Source organism: Zootoca vivipara, chromosome 11 (assembly GCF_965207765.1).
Source record: "Zootoca vivipara chromosome 11, rZooViv2.hap1.1, whole genome shotgun sequence".
NCBI classification, from domain to species: domain Eukaryota; kingdom Metazoa; phylum Chordata; class Lepidosauria; order Squamata; family Lacertidae; genus Zootoca; species Zootoca vivipara.
In genome coordinates this window covers 54,413,556-54,436,133 of record NC_142594.1, presented here as the reverse complement: position 1 = coordinate 54,436,133, position 22,578 = coordinate 54,413,556, and the positions used below count along the sequence as shown (strand labels likewise).

The window sequence follows — 22,578 nt, the reverse complement described above, 5'->3', positions numbered from 1 at the left end:
AACCTGCTGCTGTTTATGTACAGTATTGGTTTGTAAAATGAAATTAAAATTCCACCTCCCGAGGAAACCTTCTTAAACTGTTGAGACAAATAAATGTTACACAAGACCCCAAGACCGACACACTTTACAGGGTATCTGTTTCCATTTAGGATAATAAGGCACAATAGAGACTGTGGTGTACTTATGAGAAAAGGTTTTTGTGTGTGTGTGTGCCTGGGCATGTAAGCATGTTGTCTTTGTGTCAATATCCCCGAAGAGTGGAGTCCCCATCTCCTTTTCCAAAGTTGAGCTTTCTGCCTCCATCCATTGAGGTAACGGAACAAGATATTCGGAGCAGGAAATGGGCGTGGTTTGGGCCCTTCCCGAATGCTAAAAAAACCCACAAAGGTTACAAGGCATTCAAAAGGAAATATTAATTTGATAGAGGGTTGTAGCTCCTTCATTTTAGCCCCTGCATTTTAGTCCTGTGTGAGTGTCTGGAGGCGGCTGGAGGATGGATGGCGGCTAACAGATTGAGGTTGAATCCTGACAAGACAGAAGTACTGTTTTGGTGGGACAGGGGGTCTGTGAGGACGGGGGACTCCCTCGTCCTGAATGGGGTAACTGTACCCCTCAAGGACCAGGTGCACAGCCTGGGAGTCATTTTGGACTCACAGCTGTCCATGGAGGCGCAGGTCAATTCTGTGTCCAGGGCAGCTGTTTACCAGCTCCATCTGGTACGCAGGCTGAGACCCTACCTGCCCGTGGACTGTCTCGCCAGAGTGGTGCATGCTCTAGTTATCTCTCGCTTGGACTACTGCAATGTGCTCCATCTTTGAAGGTGACCCACAAACTACAACTAATCCAGAATGCGGCAGCTAGACTGGTGACTGGGAGCGGCCGCCGAGACCACATAACACCGGTCCTGAAAGACCTACATTGACTCCCAGTATGTTTCCGAGCACAATTCAAAGTGTTGGCGCTGACCTTTAAAGCCCTAAATGGCCCTGACCCGGTATACCTGACGGAGCGTCTCCACCTCCATTGTTCAGCCTGGACACTGAGGTCCAGCTCCGGGGGTCTTCTGGCGGTTCCCTCCCCGCGAGAAGTGGGGTTACAGGGAACCAGGCAGAGGGCCTTCTCGGTGGTGGCACCCACCCTGTAGAACGCCCTCCCATCAGATGTCAAGGAGATAAACAACTATCTGACTTTTAGAAGACATCTTTGGAGAAGTTTTCAATGTTTTATGTTTTATTGTGCATTTAATTTTCTGTTGGGAGCCGCCCAGAGTGGCTGGGGTATAAATAATAAATTATTATTATAGTATTATTATTATTATCGAATCTGAATTACTGCAACATGCTCTACGTGGGGTTGCCCTTGGGTCCAGTCCAGATGCTTCGACCCATGCAGAATGCTAGACTGGGGTTGGGGACATACTACCGCAAACAAATGACACAGGTGTCAGGGATTCTCCAGCTGTGATTGCAGGGGGTTGGACTAGATGACCCTTGGGGGTCCCTTCCAACTCTGCAATTCTCTGAGTCCATGAAAACCCTTGCACGGGCTTCCCTACTGCTACGAGGTCAGGTTCAAGTTTCTTGTATTATGGCACAATGCCCCGAACAATTTAGGCCCGGGATACTTTAAGTCATAATTGCCAAGTTCCTCTCTGAAAAATAAGGGACCGGACCGAAATTAGCATACCGGAAGTAGCGCGGCGGCCATTTTGGAACTGGGCGGAGCATGCTCAGAAGTGACTTTTGATGCTGCTGTGCCCAGTTCCAAAATGGCTGCCGCACCAGAAGTCGCACTGCTGCCATTTTGGAACTGGGCAGAGCAGCATGAAAAGTCGCTTCTGAGCATGCTCCGCCCAGTTCCAAAATGGCTGCCACACTAGAATAAACCGGGGGGAAACCAAAAAAATCCGTTTTTTCGGCTGGGGACAGCCAGAAAAACGGGGGTTTCCCGGGGAATACGGGAGACTTGGCAGCTATGCTTTAAGTACCACCTTTAAGTACCATATCACTGAGATCATATGGGGCTGCACTGACCCGGCCATGAACCAGAAGCACATATCCTATCAACGAGGGGACATTCCTTCAGTGTAGTGAGGTGGCCCTAACTGTTGTCTTTCTGTATTTTATTTCTTGCACCAGGCTTAGAGGTGATGTGGTTAAGAGATATATGAATAATTCAAATTAATGCATAAACAACACAGCACTCGCTTCAAGTAAGAGAGGCAAAATGAGCGCGCCGAAAATTGTCAGCCTTGTCAATCTCATGGGACGTCAGGGAGAGGCATCATAGTGAATAATCTCTCTCTTTACTTTCAGGTTGAATTCACTAATGAACAGCTTGAAGGTTAGTAACTTTTCTGTCTTTCACAAATCCCCCTGTTCTCGGAAGCAATGTTAACAGTTATTCCAGAGAGAGAGAGAGAGAGAGAATCATAGAGCTGTAGAGATGCTTGCTCCATCTTCTTTGAGACAGCCTTTGCGATATTTGAAGATGGCTATCATATCTCCTCTCAGCCGCCTCTTCTCTAGGCTGAACATACTCAATTCCTTCGACCGTTCCTCATCGGGCCTGGTTTCCAGACCCTCGATCATCTCGGTTGCATTTACGTTTGCAAACCAGGAAAGCCCAAAGCTAAAAAAGCCAATGCAATTCTGGGCTGCATCAATAGGAGTATAGCATCTAGATCAAGGGAAGTAATAGTACCACTGTATTCTGCTCTGGTCAGACCTCACCTGGAGTACTGTGTCCAGTTCTAGGCACCACAGTTCAAGAAGGATACTGACAAGCTGGGACGTGTCCAGAAGAGGGCAACCAAAATGGTCAAAGGCCTGGAAACAATGTCTTATGAGGAACTGCTTAGGGAGCTGGGTATGTTTAGCCTGGAGAAGAGAAGGTTAAGGGGTGATATGATAGCCATGTTCAAATATATAAAAGGATGTCATATGGAGGAGGGAGAAAGGTTGTTTTCTGCTGCTCCAGAGAAGCAGACACGGAGCAATGGATGCAAACTACAAGAAAGAAGATTCCACCTAAACATTAGGAAGAACTTCCTGACAGTAAGAGCTGTTTGGCAGTGGAATTTGCTGCCAAGGAGTGTGGTGGAGTCTCCTTCTTTGGAGGTCTTTAAGCAGAGGCTTGACAGCCATCTGTCAGGAATGCTTTGATGGTGTTTCCTGCTCGGCAGGGGGTTGGACTGGATGGCCCTTGTGGTCTCTTCCAACTCTATGATTCTATGATTCTACGTTCCTCTGTAAATGAGAGCCATGCAAAGCTTCCCTCCCCAGCATTTGACGGCCCAAACAACAACCCAATCTCTTTCCATACGCTGTTTAGATTAAAATGTTTTGGCTCCACCCCCTGCCCCTTTGCGAAATCTGGCGGGGATGTGTCCCTAAGGATGCAGCGCTTCCCAGAAGACTCTCGTTTTCTTTCTCCTGCTTTTGACTCGTTGCAAAGGCAGACCTTCCGTGGAGGAGAAGTCTCTCAATGACCACTAGGCATGAAAGGCAACACTCTGCTTCCATAGGCAGCAAATGAGCAGGGCAACCAAGATGTCTGGAAACTAAGCCTTACAAGGAGGGCTTGAAGGAGCTGGGTATGTTTAGCCTGGAAAAGAAGAGAGTGAGAGGAGACAGGAGAGCCATCTTCAAATATCTCAAGGGCTGTGGGACATGGAAGGTGGAGCAAGCTTGTTTTCTCCCGCTCTGGAGGGTAGGACTCGAACCCATGGCTTCAACTTACAAGAAAGGAGATTCCAACGAAACATTTGGAAAAAAACTTTCTGTCAGCAAGAGCTGTTGGAAAAGTGGGAAAGACTCCCACGAGAGCTGGTGGACTCTCTTTCCTTGGAGGTTTCAAAGCAGAGGTTTAGGGTGGCCATCTCTCATGGATGCTTTAGCTGAGATTCCTGCATTGCAGGGGGTTGGACTAGATGACCCTTGGGTCCCTTCCAACTCTAAGATTCTATGATTCTGAAGATCATTTGCTGGAAGCCACGGGAAGGGAGAAGGATCCTGAGTTCGAGTCCTGCTTGTGGCGTTCCCACAGGCCAAGGACCGCTTTATTCCAGCATCCTGTTCTCACAGTGGCCATCCAGATGCCTTTGGGAAACATGCAAGCAGGATTTAAGCCGAAGAGCTACTCTTCCCTCCTGTGGCTTCCAGCCATTTCTACCTCCAGGGCTGTTTTTCAGCCAGAACTCACCAGAATCTCAGTTCTGGCTCCTCTCAGGCGGGTGCCACTGCTAGTATAAGAGAACAAAGGAGGCGTTCGTGGCAAGCTCTGGCACCTCTTTCTAGTCAGGGGTGCCAATTTGAATAAAATATTGGGGGGCCCAGGTAATCCCCGCCCCACATAATTGATCATATGACATGACACAAACACATAATTTGAATGGCAATGCCCATCAACAGCGGGGGGGGGGAGGGAGCTCAATTTTGGGGGGGGGGAGGGCAAAGGGACATTGGCCCCTAGGAACTGGCTCCTATGTAGCTAGCAGTCATTGATAGCTTTCTCCTCCTCCTCTTTCAAAGGCATCCAAATTGTTTCCCGTCCTGTGGGAGTGAGTTCCACAGTTTAACGATGTGTTTCAGGAAAGGCTTTATTTCCTCTGTCAAGAATCTCATTTGGAGCCCCGCTCCTGAGTAGGGGGGGTTGGGGGACCCCCTGGAGTAGATTTAGGGTACGCCCAGGGAGAGGAGAGAAAGGGATAGTCCAATTGCATGGCAGAGGGTTGGACTAGATGGGCCTTTGCGGTCCCTTCCGATTCTACGATTGTGCAAACAGCACCCCACTTGCAGAGTGCTGGATACAATCCGTCATTTTAAGAACCTTAAGAAAGCAAAAGCTTCTAGGCGAGACATATTGGATATGATCAATGCTCTGGGGCTTCTGGGGGGATTTGACCCAGATTGCCTTCCCGAAGCCTTTCCTCCTTCTATTGCGAAGCCGCCCCCCACAACCCCATCCCACTGTCTGTGGTCAGTGAAGCCGGAGATTTCTCTCTGTGGTTCATGCATGAACCCAGGGACTGAGCGGATCCCGCTGACGAGGAGTTTAGATAATGATAGGCCCTAACGAAAGCAAAAGAAGAGGCTGATATTTTTATTGTTCACTATTATTCTTTTAAAAAAGTTTCCATGTTTGTTCAGCTGCCACCAAGTGGGAGCTGCTGCTGATGCCGCCATCGTGTTCCCTCGTTAAAAAAAATAAAACAACAGGCCTTGCGTCCGGGATTCTTTGCAGACAACAGGGTGAAAATAGAAGCTTTTGTTGTGCGAACTCTGCAAGGGAGGCTGCACCCGAGAGTCTGGTGTTGCAATTTCAGGGTCGAAATGGCCATTGTGGTGGGAAGAAATTGGGGTAGGTGGAAGGACAGATCCTGAAGCTGAGGCTCCAATACTTAGGCCACCTCATGAGAAGAGAAGACTCCCTGGAGAAGACCCTGATGTTGGGAAAGATTGCGGGCACAAGGAGGAGGGGGCGACAGAGGACGAGATGGTTGGACAGTGTTCTCGAAGCTACCAACATGAGTCTGACCAAACTGCGGGAGGCAGTGGAAGACAGGAGTGCCTGGCGTGCTCTGGTCCATGGGGTCACGAAGAGTCGGACACGACTAAATAACTAAACAACAACAACAGAAATCACAGAATCATTGAGTTGTAGAGTTGGAAGGGATTCCAACCTCCTGCAATTCAGGAATCTCAGCTGAAGCATCCATGACAGATGGCCACCCAACCTCTGCTTAAAAACCCTCCTGTCCAGCCAAGCAGTATAGACAACATTCAGCTGTATTGCCCAACACAGTTTGACTCCTTCCTAGGAGCTGACAATTCATGCTCTGAGGGGGTTGAGACCCCAGAGATTAGGCGAAGGAAAATATGGAGCCCACAGTGTGATGCAGCAGCAAATAAAGCTAATGTTATTCTGGGCTGCATCATCAGAAGTCTAGTGTCCACGTCAAAGGAAGTCGTAGTATTGCTCTATTCTGCCTTGGTCAGACCACACCTGGAATATTGTGTCCAGTTCTGGACACCATAATTTAAAAAGGATGTTGACAAGCTGGAAGGTGTGCAGAGGAGGGAGATGAAAATGATGAAGGGTCTGGAAACTAAGCCTTATGAGGAACATTTGAAGGAGCTGGGTATGTTTAGCCTGGGAAAGAGGACACTGAGAGGAGATATGGTAGCCATCTTCAAATATCTGAGGGCTGTCACACGGAAGGTGGAGCAAGCTTGTTTTCTTCTGCTCCTGGAGGGTAGGACTCGAACCCATGCCTTCAAATTGCAAGAAAGGAGATTTCCGACTTGACATCAGGAAGAACTGGCATTAAGAGCTGTTCGATGGTGGAACGGACTCCTTTGGTAGGTGGCGGACTCTCCTTCCTTGGGGTTTTAAAGCAGAGGTTGGGTGGCCATCTGTCATGGGTGCGTTAGCTGAGATTCCTGCATTGCAGAGGGTTGGACTAGATGACCCTTGGGTACCTTCCAACTCTAAGATTCTATGATTCTGCAGATCATTTGCTGGAAGCCACGGGAAGGGAGAAGGATCTTGTGTGCTACACTCTTATGTGCTACATTTCTATGTGTGATGATTTTTTGGGGGGGCATTCAGAAATGATGGCTGATGAACCCTCATTGTCACAGACCCCCACAATGCCCCCCAAACTATTGAATTATAGAGATGTTAGAGACAAAGGGGGACGTGCTGGTGGTGTTTTCATTTTCATTTTCATTTTTTTGCACTGAGGACTGCTGCCCTGCCCTGAAACACCACAGAGGTCAATCTCTGACACGGGTTTCTGAGCAATTCCCAATTTTTCCTAGCTTCCTGACCTGGTTCTTTCTCTGCCGCAGTTCCTCCAGGATGTCCACAGGAGATGGAATGTAAACATCTCTGATATCAAGATCAACAGCGAAGTTCATTAAAAAAAACAAAATAAAAAACAATACAAAACACAAGGGGACAGGATCCCTTGAAAATAACAATGATAATGAAGGCTTGACTTTTTCATATACAAGTGAAACTTTTTCCACGATCGCATCCATTCCCTTTTACCTTTCACTTCCTTTCTTCTCCTCCACCTTCCCACTTCCTCAGCAAGCGTTTTTTTGTGTGTCCCCTCTCCTATACAGAATTCAAGGAAGTCTTCATGCTCTTCGACAGAACTCCGAAAGGGGAAGGGAAAATCACGTACGCGCAGTGCGGAGACGTCTTGAGGGCTTGCGGGACAAATCCCACCCAGGCGGAAGTTCTCAAGGTCCTTGGCCGGCCCAAGCATGATGGTGAGAGACTTCTCGTCCTGTTTTCATGATGGCAACTTCATGGGACAGGTTTGGCTTCTCGGGTCTGTCTTAGGAGTGTTGGCGCCAATGAGCTACAGGTTATTGAGGAGGGGCCTCTCTCTGACATTTTATTCATCTGTGCATAACACCTTCATTGGCTCTCAGTACGTTTCCAAGCACAATTCAAAGTGTTGGTGCTGACCTTTAAAGCCCTAAACGGCCTCAGTCCAGTATACCTGAAGGAGCGTCTCTACCCCCATCGTTCAGCCCGGACACTGAGGTCCAGCTCCGAGGGCCTTCTGGCGGTTCCCTCCCTGTGAGAAGTGAGGTTACAGGGAACCAGGCAGAGGGCCTTCTCAGTGGTGATGCCCGCCCTGTGGAAAGGCCCTCCCATCAGATGTCAAGGAAATAAACAACTCTCTGACTTTTAGAAGACATCTGAAGGCAGCCCTGTTTGGGGAGGTTTTTAATGTTTGGTGTTTTATTGTATTTTTAATGTTTTGTTGGAAGCTGCCCAGAGTGGCTGGGAGGCCTGGCTAGATGGGTGGGGTACAAATAAGAAATTATTATTATTATTATTATTATTATTATTATTATTATTATTATTATTATTATATACCTGAAGGAGCGTCTCCACCTCCATCGTTCAGCCCTGACACTGAGGTCCAGCACCGAGGGCCTTCTGGCGGTTCCCTCCCTGCCAGAAGGGAGCTTACAGGGCCTTCTCGGTGGTGGTGCCCACCCTGTGAACGCCCTCCCATCAGATGTCAAGGAAATGTACAACTATCTGACTTTTAGAAGACACCTGAAGGCAGCCCTGTTTAGGGAAGTTTTTAATGTTTGATGTTTTATCGTGTTTTTAATATTCTGTTGGGAGCCGCCCGGAGTGGTTGGAGAAACCCAGCCAGATGGGTGGGGTATAAATAATAAAATATGATGATGATGATATATCCCTTACCGTGATCTCAGAGCCTTCATGTTATATTTTGGGTGTTCCCCTCGTTCCTTATTATTTGCATCCTTAACTTGCATGCAAAACGGACGGTCAGCTCTAACCTGATTTCCTGTTTGTCCATCCTCAGAAATGAACCACAAGATGTTAGACTTCGACACCTTTCTGCCCATGCTTCAGCACATCTCCAAAGCCAAAGACACCGGGACCTACGAGGATTTCGTGGAAGGCCTGCGGGTTTTCGACAAGGAAGGGAACGGCAAGGTCATGGGAGCCGAACTTCGCCATGTTTTGGCCACTCTCGGTGAGCTGATCTATAGTCCTACAACGCGGCCCTCTAAGCCGATTTTGCAGGAATCGTAGAATCACGGAACTGTGGCTTTTGTTCTGTATTTTTTACATTGTGAACTGCCCTGAGATTTTCAGATGAAGGGTGGTATATAGATTTAATAAATAAAATAAATAAATAGAATAGTTTGGAAGGATCATAATCATCATTAAGATTTATATACCGCCCTTCAACACAAGATCTCAGGGCAGTTCACAATGTAAACTAGCTGTATACATTTAGTGATATATCTATCTATATCAATCTAATCGTAATGTATAACAAGCATGTAAGAGTGTTGTCACGCTGAAGTTCTCTTGGCCACAGACAGGTGGCGCTGCGAGCTGCGAGCTGCGAGCTGCAGTGTAACGATGGAGGGGCAGGATTGCTGCAATAACATCCATCGTTACTTTCTTTTTAAAAAATTTTTTTAAAAAAACTTTATTCAGATAATTTTAAAAATACAGAAGCAAAAATACAAAATCAAAATCAAAATCAAAAATACAATAAAAATTCAAGAAAAAGGAATCATATAAAACATATAAAGAAAACCCAGTCATACATAAACACAAAAAATACAAAAATGCATATACTGTACTCAAAAAATAGAAAACAACGAAAGAAAAAAGAAAGAAAGAAAAAATAAAAGAAAAAAAAGACATCAAAGAAGATTTACAACACGCTTCCCTATGTAAAGTCATTTTCCATTGCTGTAACTACTACTATGCCTATTTAAAGATCTTTCCATCATTCCTTTCATGATGTTTCTGTTCAAATCCTTTCTCTACTGCCTTAAACGTAACACTGATTTCTATAACATACATATTAAATTCCTTTAACTTTTTTAAAAATTATTTATACTTTTCAGGTTTATACATTTCACTGATTTTACAATCATTTTTGACATTTCAAAACTTGACTTCCTCCCCTCTCTTTCTGCAGTTCCTTAAATTTATTTTTAATATCTTCTGCATATCCAGATTAACTTAATTTGCTCATTGATTCATCTATTTTAAATATGTACTTTAAATATATTACAATAATCATGCCGATCTGTTTACAATTTATCTGTAAATATTCAACAAACCATTTCCATTCTTTTATAAAAAGTTTGTTCTCTTGATTTCTTATTCTTCCGGTAAGTTTTGTCATTTCGTAAGTTTCGTAAGTTTTTGCATCCATTCTTCCTTTGCTGGGACTTCTGCTTCTTTCCATATTGCATTCCTTTATCATTCTCATTCCTTTGCTTATATTTCCTGTCCTACCTGCTGTTTCATTTGACAATAATAATTTCTCCAAGGATCTTCACTCCTCCACAAACATTTCTTCTTTTGGGTCTCTTATTTTTGCCATTAATTTTGCCATCTCCGTCCAATAGTTTTAAAAGTCCACTCCTTTTTCTTTGGAACAACTTCTTTCCATTTCTGGGTATACAGAATTCTGGCTGCGGACATAATATACAGAAACGTTTTAACCAACTTTTTTGGCCCAACGCGGCCAAAACTGGAATCTTGCCCCCCAAATCAGTTAGTGATTTGAGCTTTGACCGAATCACATAGTCCTACTTGTAATTTGCTTTGGGCTCTTACTTAACCCTGAAAATTTGAGTCAACTTGTGTATCTTTTTTTCTGTTCCAGGCGAAAGGCTGACTGAGGAGGAGGTCGATAAGCTAATGGTTGGCCAGGAAGACTCCAATGGTTGCATCAGCTATGAAGGTACCTTGGTTCTCAAACTTAATCCATTCCAGAAATCCGTTCAAAAACCAAAGCGTTCCAAAACCAAGGCACGCTTTCCCATAGAAAGTAATGCAAAACAGAACATCCGTTCCAGACTTTTAAAAACCACCCCTAAAACAGCAATTTAATATGGATTTTACTATCTAACGAGGCCATTGATCCATAAAATGAAAGCATTAATCAATGTACTATACTATAAAATAAGACAGAATGGTAGATGATAAAAATTAAAACTACTTTTTTTCTTTCTTACCTGAACTGAGAATAGTCATTGTTTGGATGGGGGGCTTTTATCCATTTCCACAGCCACACAATCAATCAATTGGTGGCTGAACTGGGTTCCGCACAGTCACGAAAACAAATTAACCGGAAAGGCCCCAGAAAACAAAAAAGCAAAATAAATAGCAAAAACAAAAGCGCCAAACCTAATCCGTTCCGGAAGTCCGTTTGACAAGCGTTTGGCAAGCGCTTTCCGGGCTTTGAGAAGGTGCCCTCCTTGGCTTTGCGCCCGGTGCAACCGCAACCGCTGCTCGCACTGCCCTAAACCCACCTCTGAGCTCTATGTGGTTCTCCTTTTATGCCATTTTACCCTCACAACATCCCTGCGAGGTAGGCTAGACTGAGAGACTGGCCCCCAAGGTCACCCAGTCTCAGGCTTTGGGGACTCGGCTTCCTCCCTGCCTTTGGAGATAGATCAGCAGGACCAAGCGAAAAGAGTCGTTTGCCATTTAAAGAGTCTTTAAGGATCACAGCAAAAGAACAAAGCAGCTATTCTCGGAACGAAGGTGTTCCCAATTAAGGTTTCCACCCGCTTCCCCCCTAGTCACTTCTGTGCCTTGCAACCTGATCTCGCAACCACTGTGCTTTTTATGTAGCCACCTTATCTTCTCTACGTGACCTTGGACTGATAGGCTGGACATTTTCCAGTGAGAGAGAGTCTGTTAGCTCTCTCTCTCTCTCTCTCTTCCAGTTCTTCTTCACTTTGCCGTTCGCCTCTGTGGGAATGTTCAGGGACGCAGGAGAGGATATATTGTTTATTAATATCCTTCCTAACTTGCGCTAGCAAGTTCCGTTACTTAGCAGAGTTTTATATTCCCCTTTAAAACGCACAGCGGGTAGGTAGCCTCTCACTATCATATAATTCAGTACTGAATTGTATGTTCCTGGTAAGTCCCCTTATATCCCTCTTAAAAGAATAAAGATGCCACAATCTTGTGTAAAGTCAACAAAAGAAGCCTACTTACAACATCAGTTCACAGGTGGATCCCTGAAGACAGACTTAGTTACATAGTATATACATGTGGAAGCCAACAGAGCATCTAGCTCAAAAGCTGCTCCAACGATGCAGGAAGTCAAAGAGAGAGAGAGAGAGAGTGCTGCGTGCCTTGTCCCTTTTGTTACCTGGACAGGTAAGGTCACGCCCACCTCTAGTCACATGCAAAGGAAGTATGTCCCAGCCAGGAGGAAACAGGAAGTTTTCGACTGGCTGGACCAAACATTCCCCTGCATGTCCACTCTAGGAAAACAAGGAATGTTGCACTTGACTGCTACTTATGTATCACATTCCACAGTCTCAACTTTTGCCTTCAGAACTATGCCCCTCTGCAAACCACTGCTCCATATCTTTACTGCTCCACTGTTCCTGGGCAACTTTAGGATCCTGGTCAGGAGCAGCAGGAGGGGGAGGCTCCCTCCATTCCTCGTCAGAGCAGTAGTCCTCAGCCTGGTCTCTGACACCCAGTGAGATTCATGACTGAGTTAGGATTCAGACCCTCGTATCCCAAGCTCTAGCCCAACACTCTAACCATTACACCACACTGCCTCTGAGATACCAATGGCTCTCTTCTGTTTTTTTTCCCCCAGCGTTTGTGAAGCATATCATGGCAAGTTGAATGTCAGGTAAGCCAACCAAGGTCATCATTCTTTTGTTTTCAAAACCCCACCCCACCCACCGACCCAGATTGATGCATATACAGCAAAAAGGTGAAGAAACTGATTCTCCAGATGTTGTGGACTGAGGGGAGTTGGCTTGCATCTAGAACATCTGGAGAATGACAGTTATTCACAAATGGGTTGGTTTTGGGATGAATGGGACTATATTTATATAGCTTTCCATTATTAGATAATTTCAGTGAAGGGCTTGCTGATTATCCAAATTGAAGGGCTTTATTCGACAAGCTGGAATGGGTGCAGCGGAAGAAAGCCAAGATGATCAAGGGTCTGCAAACCAAAACTTTTGAGGAACAGTTGAGGGAGATGGGTATGTATAGCTTGGAGAAGAGGAGATATGATGGCCATCTTCCAATATCTGGAAGGGCTGTCCATGGAAGATGGAGCAAGCTTGTTTTCTGCTGCTCCAGAGGGTAGGACCCAAACCATTTTTTTCAATTGACAAGAATCAAGTGGTTTGGGTTTCGAGTGCACATTAGGAGGAACTTCTTGACGGCAAGAACTGCCCAACAGCAGAACAGATTTCCTCAGAAGGTGGTGGAGTCTCCTTCCTTGGAGATTTTTCAACGGAGGTTGGATGGCCATCTGTCATGGATTATTGAGCTGTGATTCCTGCATTGCAGGGGGTTGGACTAGATTACCCTTTACCCCTCAAAGAGCTGCCGTTCTCAGAGTGGTTTAACTATCAATCCCTCTTCCTTAGGGAACTCTGGGGATTGCGGCTTTGGGCAGAGAATAGGGACCTCCCAACAACTCTGACCACCCAGAACAAACTACAGCTCCCAGCAGGCCCGTCCTAGCCATAGAGGCTAGTGGCGCGGAGAACCACGGCGCCGGGCGCTGGAGGGCGCTGGAAGGGCGCCAAGTGAGCGCAGGGTTCCGGCGATCTGGCCAGGTCTGCGCTCCACAAGATGAGAGGCTGCGCCGTGTCTCTCTCCTTCTCTGAGGACTCCACGCTGCGCCTCCTTCTCGTTTCCCCAGCGCTGGGTTCCGCTCAGTCGAGCTTCGCCACCAGCGCGCGCACAGCACCCAAGCAGCTCTTGCTGGTCCCGCGGTGCGCATGCTGGTGGCGAAGCTTGACTGAGCAGAACCCAGCGCTGGGGAAATGAGAAGGACGCAGCACGGAGTCCTCAGAGGTGGCCTCCCGCTGCTGCCGCGGTCCGCTTGGCACTCCCGGGTCCTTGGAGGGGCTCTGGAGGGGGGCGCTGGAGGGACCTTAGCGCCAGGGCGCTGGATGGGCTTAAGACGGCCCTCGCTCCCAGGATTCTTTGGGGCAAACCAGAGCTGTTTAAGGTGGTATCATAGAGCTTTAAATGTATAACGCAGCCGATTTTGCCATTGCAAAGGAGCGCCAATCATCTCTTCCGCAGTCACTGAGGACAGTATCTTCCTGGAAGAAAAACACACAGAGAACAACAACAGAAACATCTGATTACTAAGAACCTCTGCTGATATCTTTTAGGCTGGGGGGAGGGGAATGACCTAGGATGCAACCACAATTTTGTGGGGAAAAATACTCTGTGTGTCTTAGATAAATTAGAAAACAATCCAAACTCTGTCCTATCAGTTCCTGTTTTCCTGCTGCTCTGGTTTATTTATCTGTCGTTGCCTCCTGATCTTGTTTGCTTAGGGAGATCTGAAATTATCCCAGCTTGTGGGGCCAAAGCCCTTTAAAACATGGGCTTTCATCCGGTCAGCAAAACCCCAGGGAGAGAGCAAACAAGAGGAGAAGATAAACTCAGGATGCTGAGTTCGAGTGGATGGCGAGGAGAAAGAGGACAGAGAACAATTTCCCTCCCTCTCTCCATTTGGGACAGATAAAAAATGGCCTTATACGTACCACAGAGTTAAGCTATGGAACTCCTGCAGGAGTCAGGAACGGCCACCAATGTGGATGGCTTTAAAAGAGGATTGGGCAAATTCGTGGAGGAGGAGAGGGCTACCGATGGCTTGTAGCCGGGATGGCTATGCTGAGCTTTCACGGAGCCAGGAAATCTTTCTGAATATCAGTTTCTGGAAACCACAAGGTGGGGAGAGGGCTCTTGTGCTTGGATCCTGCTTGCTGGTTTTCCACAAGTTGGCCCCTGTGAGAACAGGATGCTGGGCTATCTCGGCCATTGGCCTGATCCAGCAGTCTCTTCTGATGTTTTCATGTCAGTCTTGATGATTACGACTGAACCATACCTTCCAGCTCTCCTCCTACTTCTCAACATATGCATGCCATTCCCTCTGTCTCTGCCCTTCTTCTTCTTCTTCTTCTTCTTCTTCTTCTTCTTCTTCTTCTTCTTCTTCTTCTTCTTCTTCTTCTTCTTCTTCTTCTGCTTCTTCTTCTGCTTCTTCTTCTTCTTCTTCTTCTTCTTCTTCTTCTTCTTCTTCTTCTTCTTCTTCTTCTTCTTCTTCTTCTTCTTCTTCTTCTTCTTCTTCTTCTTTCATAAACACGGTTTTAACAATGGATCCGTAAGTGACTGTGGAGGCCAATTCTGGATCCACACTTCCTTCCACAGTGAGGACATTGGTTTCCAGGCGGGAGTTGATCACAGTGTGGATTTGCCAAGCGTGCCTTCCTCTTAGCATGTTTCTCCCTTGTGTCCTGAGATCGAGTGTCTTCAAAGCCCATGACACCTTTGGTCAAGGCTGTTCTCCACCTGGAGCGCTCCCAGGCCAGGGTTTCCCAGCTGTCGGTGTTTATACTACATTTTTAAAGATTTGCCTTGAGACAGTCTTTAAACCTCTTTTGTTGACTGCCAGCATTACGCTTTCCATTTTTAAGTTGGGAATAGACTAGTTGCTTAGGGACCTTAGGGACCCAGGTGGCTCTGTGGGTTAAACCACAGAGTCTAGGGCTTGCTGATCAGAAGGTCGGCGGTTCGAATCCCTGCAACGGGGTGAGCTCCCGTTGCTCGGTCCTAGCTCCTGCCAACCTAGCAGTTCGAAAGCACATCAAAAGTGCAAGTAGATAAATAGGGACCGCTCTGGCGGGAAGGTAAATGGCGTTTCCGTGCGCTGCTCTGGTTCGCCAGAAGCAGCTTTGTCATGCTGGCCACATGACCCGGAAGCTGTCTGCGGACAAACGCCGGCTCCCTCGGCCTATAGAGCGAGATGAGCGCCGCAACCCCAGAGTCGGACACGACTGGACCTGATGGTCAGGGGCCCCTTTACCTTTAGCATTACGCTTTCCATTTTTAAGTTGGGAATAGAGTAGTTGCTTTGGAAGACGATCATCAGGCATCCGCACAACATGACCAGCCCAACAAAGTTGATGTTGAAGAATCATTGCTTCCACACTGGTGATCTTTGCTTCTTCCAGTATACTGGTATTAGTTCGCCTGTCTTCCCAAGCGATGTGTAAAAATTTTCAGAGACACCGTTGATGCTTCCCCATCTCAACCCCTCACCTTCCCTGGGATGGATGTTTTTTTGGGGGGGATTTGGTTCAGTTCACACCTGAAGGCACACCTACCTCATTGAAAACAATACACGAACCATAACCTTAAAAAAACAAAACGCACTTCCCTGAATTTTGCAATATACTTCTCTGGCTAAGGAACACCTACAAAAAAAATTCTATGCTAGGGTAAAGCATGCAGAAGAATATACAAAAATGCACCGCCACTTGGGGCGATTTGCTGGCCAGATGTGTACTTTGGACAAAATGGGCAAAATGGAATATAATAATGTGTATATAAGGAGAAAAATGTTGCATGGTGCTGAATTGAAAATTACTCAAAAGGGCTTTTAAAAAAATGATAATATCAGAAACTGATGTGGAAATTTGGACTGAACCTAAGGCTGGGAAAATAAGGAGCAGAAAGGAAACAAAAATGTTGGAGTCCCTCGTCGTTCCTTCTTTTCCTTTCATCACAGCAAATTGCTGTGTTACTCAGATCTTCCTTTTGGATAGAGACCAGAAAAAATTGTTTGGTCTACTTTCCACAGTGGACCCAACCAGATCTGAGGATCCCAAACTTGCGCACGTCCCTGTGAGATGGCACACTTCTCTGGATTTTCTGAAGCAGCATGGGATTTAATGAAGCAGTCGGTAGTCTGCGAAAGATGAACTCAGAAAATATATATTTTATGTTCAAATCTAATGGAAAGGGTATGTTTTCTAGATGAAAGAGTTGAAAAGCACCAGAGAATTCTTATTTTACATTTTCAGAAATGTGTAGTTTCCATCCACTTTTGCGTACGCACATATTTCAAAAAAAGTTCACATAATCTGCACGAAAAGGAACAGATCTGCAATTGCATTCCAGTGAAATGAAACAGGACAGAATTGGCTACTCTGTCCATCTCTAATATATGGACTCCACAGCAAGTAATTTGTGAAGGAACCTGCTGGATCCCTGTCCCCTCTCCTGGGATCTTTACAGTCCATCTCTCCTTGTGAGTTGAGTCACCCACACTCACCTTGGTTCTCAAACGTAATCCGTTCTGGAAGTCCGTTTCAAAACCAAGGCGTGCTTTCCCATAGAAAGTAATGCAAAACAGATTAATCCGTTCCAGGCTTTTAAAAAGCAACCCCTAAAACAGCAATTTACTATAAAATAAATAAGAAAGGATTGTAGATGATAAAAATTAAAATTATTATTATTTTCTTAGCTGCACTGATGATAGTCATTGTTTGGATGGGGGCTTTTTATCCATTTCCGTAGTCACACAATCAATCAATCAATCAATCAATCAGTAGTTGGACTGGGTTCCACACGGTCACAAAACCAAATCAACCAAAATAGCCTCAAAAATAAAAACACAAAATAAATAGCAAAAACCAAAAGTGCCAAATACAATGGTACCTTGGTTCTTGAACTTAATCCATTCCGGATGTCCGTTTGATTGTCGAAATGTTCAAAAACTAAGGTGGGGCTTCTGGTTGGTGCAGGCGCCCCAGAAACAATAGCCGACAGCTGCATTGGACATTCGGCTTCTGAAAAATGTTTGAAAACCGAAAAACTTACTTCCGGGCTTTTGGCGTTTGGGAACCAAGGTACACTGTATTAAGGAAAATATGGGGGACTTCCTGATGTGGACTGTTCCTCAATTACTATTATTTTTTAAAAAAATTGTTGCTTTGGGGAAGCTCACAAGCAGGGCATAAAGAAAACAGATTGCCAGTCCCAGCAGCTTTTACCGAGAGAGATGTTGTTGTTGTTGTTTAGTCATTTAGTCATGTCCGACTCTTCATGACCCCATGGACCAGAGCACGCCAGGCACTCCTGTCTTGCACTGTCTCCCGCAGTTTGGTCAAACTCATGTTCGTAGCTTCGAGAACACTGTCCAACCATCTCGTCCTCTGTCGTCCCCTTCTCCTAGTGCCCTCAATCTTTCCCAACATCAGGGTCTTTTCCAGGGAGTCTTCTCTTCTCATGATGTGGCCAAAGTATTGGAGCCTCAGCTTCAGGATCTGTCCTTCCAGTGAGCACTCAGGGCTGATTTCCTTCAGAATGGATAGGTTTGATCTTCTTGCAGTCTATGCGACTCTCAAGAGTCTCCTCCAGCACCATAATTCAAAAGCATCCATTCTTCGGCGATCAGCCTTCTTTGTGGTCCAGCTCTCACTTCCATGCATCACTACTGGGAAAACCATAGCTTTAACTATACGGACCTTTGTAGGCAAGGGGATGTCTCTGCTTTTTAAGATGCTGTCTAGGTTTGTCATTGCTTTTCTCCCAAGAAGCAGGCGTCTTTTAATTTCGTGACTGCTGTCACCATCTGCAGTGATCAAGGAGCCCAAGAAAGTAAAATCTCTCACTGCCTCCGTTTCTTCCCCTTCTATTTGTCAGGAGGTGATGGGACCAGTGGCCATGATCTTGGTTTTTTTGATGTTGAGCTTCAGACCATATTTTGCGCTCTCCTCTTTCACCCTCATTAAAAGGTTCTTTAATTCCTTCTCACTTTCTGCCATCAAGGTTGCGTCATCTGCATACCTGAGGTTGTTGATATTTCTTCCGCCAATCTTAATTCCGGTTTGGGATTGGCCCTGCATGACATAGCTCATAGCTTCACTGAGTTATTCAAGCCCCTTTGCCACGACAAGGCATTGATCCATGAAGGGGAGTTGCTGGTAGGCCTGTCTAAAGCCATCCAAGCGCACAACTTGCCAGGGAGCAGCAAAACCCACCACGTGGAAACCTTTGCTCCTTCCCTAGCCCAGAGCCCGTGAGTCACTCTCCGTCTCTTCCGATACCTTTCCCAACGGGGATGTTGCTGTTGTTTAATTTTCAGCCCACACACAGAGCAGCCTCCTTTGCTGGCTCCCTTTCTTGCACAGGCTGCAAAATCTTGATAATCTGGAGCAATTTGTTACATCCGCCCGCAGCTTATTTTTTTTGACCCCCGGGGGTCAAGTACTCGCCTGGCTCGCAGCCCGTTCTCGTCAGATAACTTACAGCTCCTATATAGGCACTTTTCCCAGATTCCGTCTTCTGCGACTTCTTGCCTTGAGCAATGCAGCGAAGTTGTAGCCTACGACTCCCATTGCCAGCCATTTCCCTTATCTCTCCCTCTCTCTCTCCCTCATGGAGATGTACAGTATTGGGATCTTTACAGTAGCAATTCATTCTGAGTCAGCTCTTAAAGTGCCCAAACCTTTTTGGAGGGGGGGCACTGCCCCCTTGGTTCCATAAATTCATCCCTAGCATCCCCTGACCTATGCTATTTGTTGTTGTTTAGTTGTTTAGTCATGTCCGACTCTTCGTGACCCCATGGACCAGAGCACGCCAGGCACTCCTGTCTTCCACTGCCTCCCGCAGTTTGGTCAGACTCATGTTGGTGGCTTCGAGAACACTGTCCAACCATCTCGTCCTCTGTCGTCCCCTTCTCCTTGTGCCCTCCATCTTTCCCAACATCAGGGTCCTTCCCAGGGAGTCTTCTCTTCTCATGAGGTGGCCAAAGTATTGGAGGCTCAGCTTCACAATCTGTCCTTCCAGTGAGCACTCAGGGCTGATTTCCTTCAGAATGGATAGGTTTGATCTTCTTGCAGTCCACAGGACTCTCAAGAGTCTCCTCCAGCACCATAATTCAAAAGCATCAATTCTTCAGCGATCAGCCTTCTTCATGGTCCAGCTCTCACTTCCATACATCACTACTGGGAAAACCATAGCTTTAACTATGCCTGGCGTGCTATGGTCCATGGGGTCACGAAGAGTTGGACACGACTAAACGACTAAACAACAACAACTATACGGACCTTTGTCGGCAAGGTGATGTCTCTGCTTTTTAAGATGTTGTCTAGGTTTGTCATTGCTTTTCTCCCAAGAAGCAGGCTTCTTTTAATTTCGTGACTGCTGTCACCATCTGCAGTGATCAAGGAGCCCAAGAAAATAAAATATCTCACTGCCTCCATTTCTTCCCCTTCCATATGCCAGGAGGTGATGGGACCAGTGGCCCTGATCTTGGTTTTTTTGATGTTGAGCTTCAGACCATATTTTGCGCTCTCCTCTTTCACCCTCATTAAAAGGTTCTTTAATTCCTCCTCACTTTCTGCCATCAAGGCTACAGACCTATGCTATAAAAAGCATTATTCAGAAGAGCTGTTTGCATGACCCACAAAGGAAGATAATAACACGATAAAATTCAAAGCAGAAACAATTAATGGCACACTACTATAGAAAAGGACAGATCTGTCAATTTTGGCAGAACCTTTTCTACCCCATCCTTCAGCGGGCTGCATTTCCACAGAATTTGCAAATCTTCATTTCCAAATGGATTGCAGGAAAAGCCATAGGCCGGCACGTTTTCCTTACAGGATTGAGGTTGAATCCTGACAAGACAGAAGTACTGTTCTTGGGGGACAGGGGGCGGGCTGGTGGGGAGGACTCCCTGGTCCTGAATGAGGCAACTGTGCAGCCTGGGAGTCATTTTGGACTCACAGCTGTCCATGGAGGTGCAAGTCATTTCTGTGTCCAGGACAGCTGTTACCCGCTCCATCTGGTACGCAGGCTGAGACCCTACCTGCCTGCAGACTGTCTCGCCAGAGTGGTGCATGCTCTGGTTATCTCTTGCTTGGACTACTGCAATGCGCTCTATGTGGGGCTACCTTTGAAGGTGACCCAGAAACTACAATTAATCCAGAATGCGGCAGCTAGACTGGTGACTGGGAGCGGTCACCAAGACCATATAACACTGGTCCTGAAAGATCTTCATTGGCTCCCAGTATGTTTTCAAGCACAATTCAAAGTGTTGGTGCTGGCCTTGAAAGCCCTAAACGGCCTTGGTCCAGTATACCTGAAGGAGCGTCTCCACCTCCATCATTCAGCCCAGATACTGAAGTCCAGCTCCGAGGGCCTTCTGGCAGCTCCCTCCCTGTGAGAAGAGAGGATACAGAGAACCAGGCAGAGGGCCTTCTCGGTGGTGGCGCCCGCCCTGTAGAACGCCCTCCCATCAGATGTCAAGGAAATAAACAACTATCTGACTTTTAGAAGACATCTGAAGGCAGCCCTGTTTAGGGAAGTTTTTAATGTCTAACATTTTAATGTATTTTTAATCTTTGTTGGAAGCTGCCCAGAGTGGCTGGGGAGACCCAGCCAGATGGGCGGGGTACAAATATATTATTATTATTATTATTATTATTATTATTATTATTATTATTATTATTATTTGGGAATTATTGTAAATAATTTTGCCCAGTATTCACATTCCTGCATGCAATCTTGCACTTTTTTTATTTTTCACTAATATTTGCAGTTTTGTGCACACATGTATTTATTTTTTGGCTGGAAGAACTGTGCTGCGTGATTCATTTTATTTTATTTTTTAAAGGAAGGACAATTTTGCATTGTTTTTTGGTTTGGGAAGTGTGAATCAGATGTTAACACTGAACAAATACTGTACGTCTATATCTACCTAGGCAGCTAGCTATCCAGCATCTATGTAGTAGTAGTAAGGTAAAGGTAAAGGGACCCCTGACCATTAGGTCCAGTCGTGACCGACTCTGGGGTTGTGCGCTCATCTGACATTATTGGCCGAGGGAGCCGGCGTATAGCTTCCAGGTCATGTGGCCAGCATGACAAAGCCGCTTCTGGCAAACCAGAGCAGCACATGGAAACGCCGTTTACCTTCCCGCTGTAGCGGTTCCTATTTATCTACTTGCATTTTGACCTGCTTTCGAACTGCTAGGTTGGCAGGAGCTGGGACCAAGCAACGGGAGCTCACCCCATCACAAGGATTCGAACCGGCGACCTTCTGATCGGCAAGCCCTAGGCTCAGTGGATTAACCACAGCGCCACCCGGGGCCCAAGATGTAGTAGTAGTAGTCGTAGTAGTATATTCCACCTTTTCTTCAAGGAGCTCAAGGTGGCAAACAGACTTCTCCCCATTGCCATTTTATCCTCACAGCAACTCTGTCAGGTACTGTAGGTTGGACTGAGAGGCAGCAATTGGCCTACGGCCACCCAGTGAGCTTCATAAATGAGTTGGGATTTCAACTCTCATCTCCCAGGTTGTAGTCCAACACCCTAGTCATTATGCCAAACTTACTGTTTTATCTATCTATCTATCTATCTATCTATCTATCTATCTATCTATCTATCTATCTATCATCTATCTATTCATTGATCTATCAATCTATCAACCAACCAATGAATAAAACTTTGTTTCCAAAATTGTTTTTAGGCTACGTCCACTGGAACTGGATACCGAGATTGGATTTCAACCAAACCCGTGGAATGGAATTAGTATTTCTACTCGTCAGAATCGATGCTCAGATCCCATCAACTGTCTTGTGTTTGTCTCTGTCCCTCTGGGATGGGCTCTTTTTCACTCTGTCTGGCCACCTCACACCTTTCGCCATGTCGTTCCCTCTGCTTGGAACAGCCACCTCCGCTTCCTTCTCCTGAATAAGCCCAGCCCTCTCCACAGACCCACTTCCACTGGTTTCTCTCTATCCCCTTAATTCTTTGGAGCAACTCCATCCTCTGCCTGTCTTTTTCCTGTAATAAAGACACCAGACCCCTGAGCTGGGATGCTGAGACTCAGTGTTCTAGGCAGAGAGCAGTGTTGGCACTCAATTAGCTTGAAATTGTAGTCCTCTACTACTACTACTAGTAGTAGTAGTAGTAACACAATAGTAATTTACTACTAGTAGTAACACAATAGTAATTTACTACTAGTAGTAACACAACAGTAATTTACTGCTAGTAGTAACACAATAGTAATTTACCTCTAGTAGTAACACAATAGTAATTTACTACTATTAGAAATAGTCCTGGCAACTAACCACTATTAGGCCTCTCTTACTGACACACGCAAAAGCATTAATCTTTGGCTCTTGTATGTAGCTGTGCTAAAATGGCTATATCTAGCGAAGCTACCTCATGTTCCAGAGAAGT

At 45.9% G+C, this 22,578-nt stretch overlaps 1 protein-coding gene across 1 annotated transcript in view; it reads left to right on the top strand.

Moving 5' to 3' along the window:
- MYL3 (myosin light chain 3) overlaps positions 1 to 22,172 on the top strand; it is a 31,070-nt gene extending 8,898 nt beyond the window's left edge. Inside the window, exons 2-7 of the mRNA XM_035129918.3 lie at positions 2,316 to 2,343; positions 7,134 to 7,283; positions 8,366 to 8,539; positions 10,202 to 10,279; positions 12,164 to 12,199; positions 21,863 to 22,172. Coding sequence (XP_034985809.1) covers positions 2,316 to 2,343; positions 7,134 to 7,283; positions 8,366 to 8,539; positions 10,202 to 10,279; positions 12,164 to 12,192 — 459 coding nt within the window. The 3' untranslated portion in view covers positions 12,193 to 12,199; positions 21,863 to 22,172. The remainder of the gene's footprint in view (positions 1 to 2,315; positions 2,344 to 7,133; positions 7,284 to 8,365; positions 8,540 to 10,201; positions 10,280 to 12,163; positions 12,200 to 21,862) is intronic.
- Positions 22,173 to 22,578: the final 406 nt, after the last annotated feature.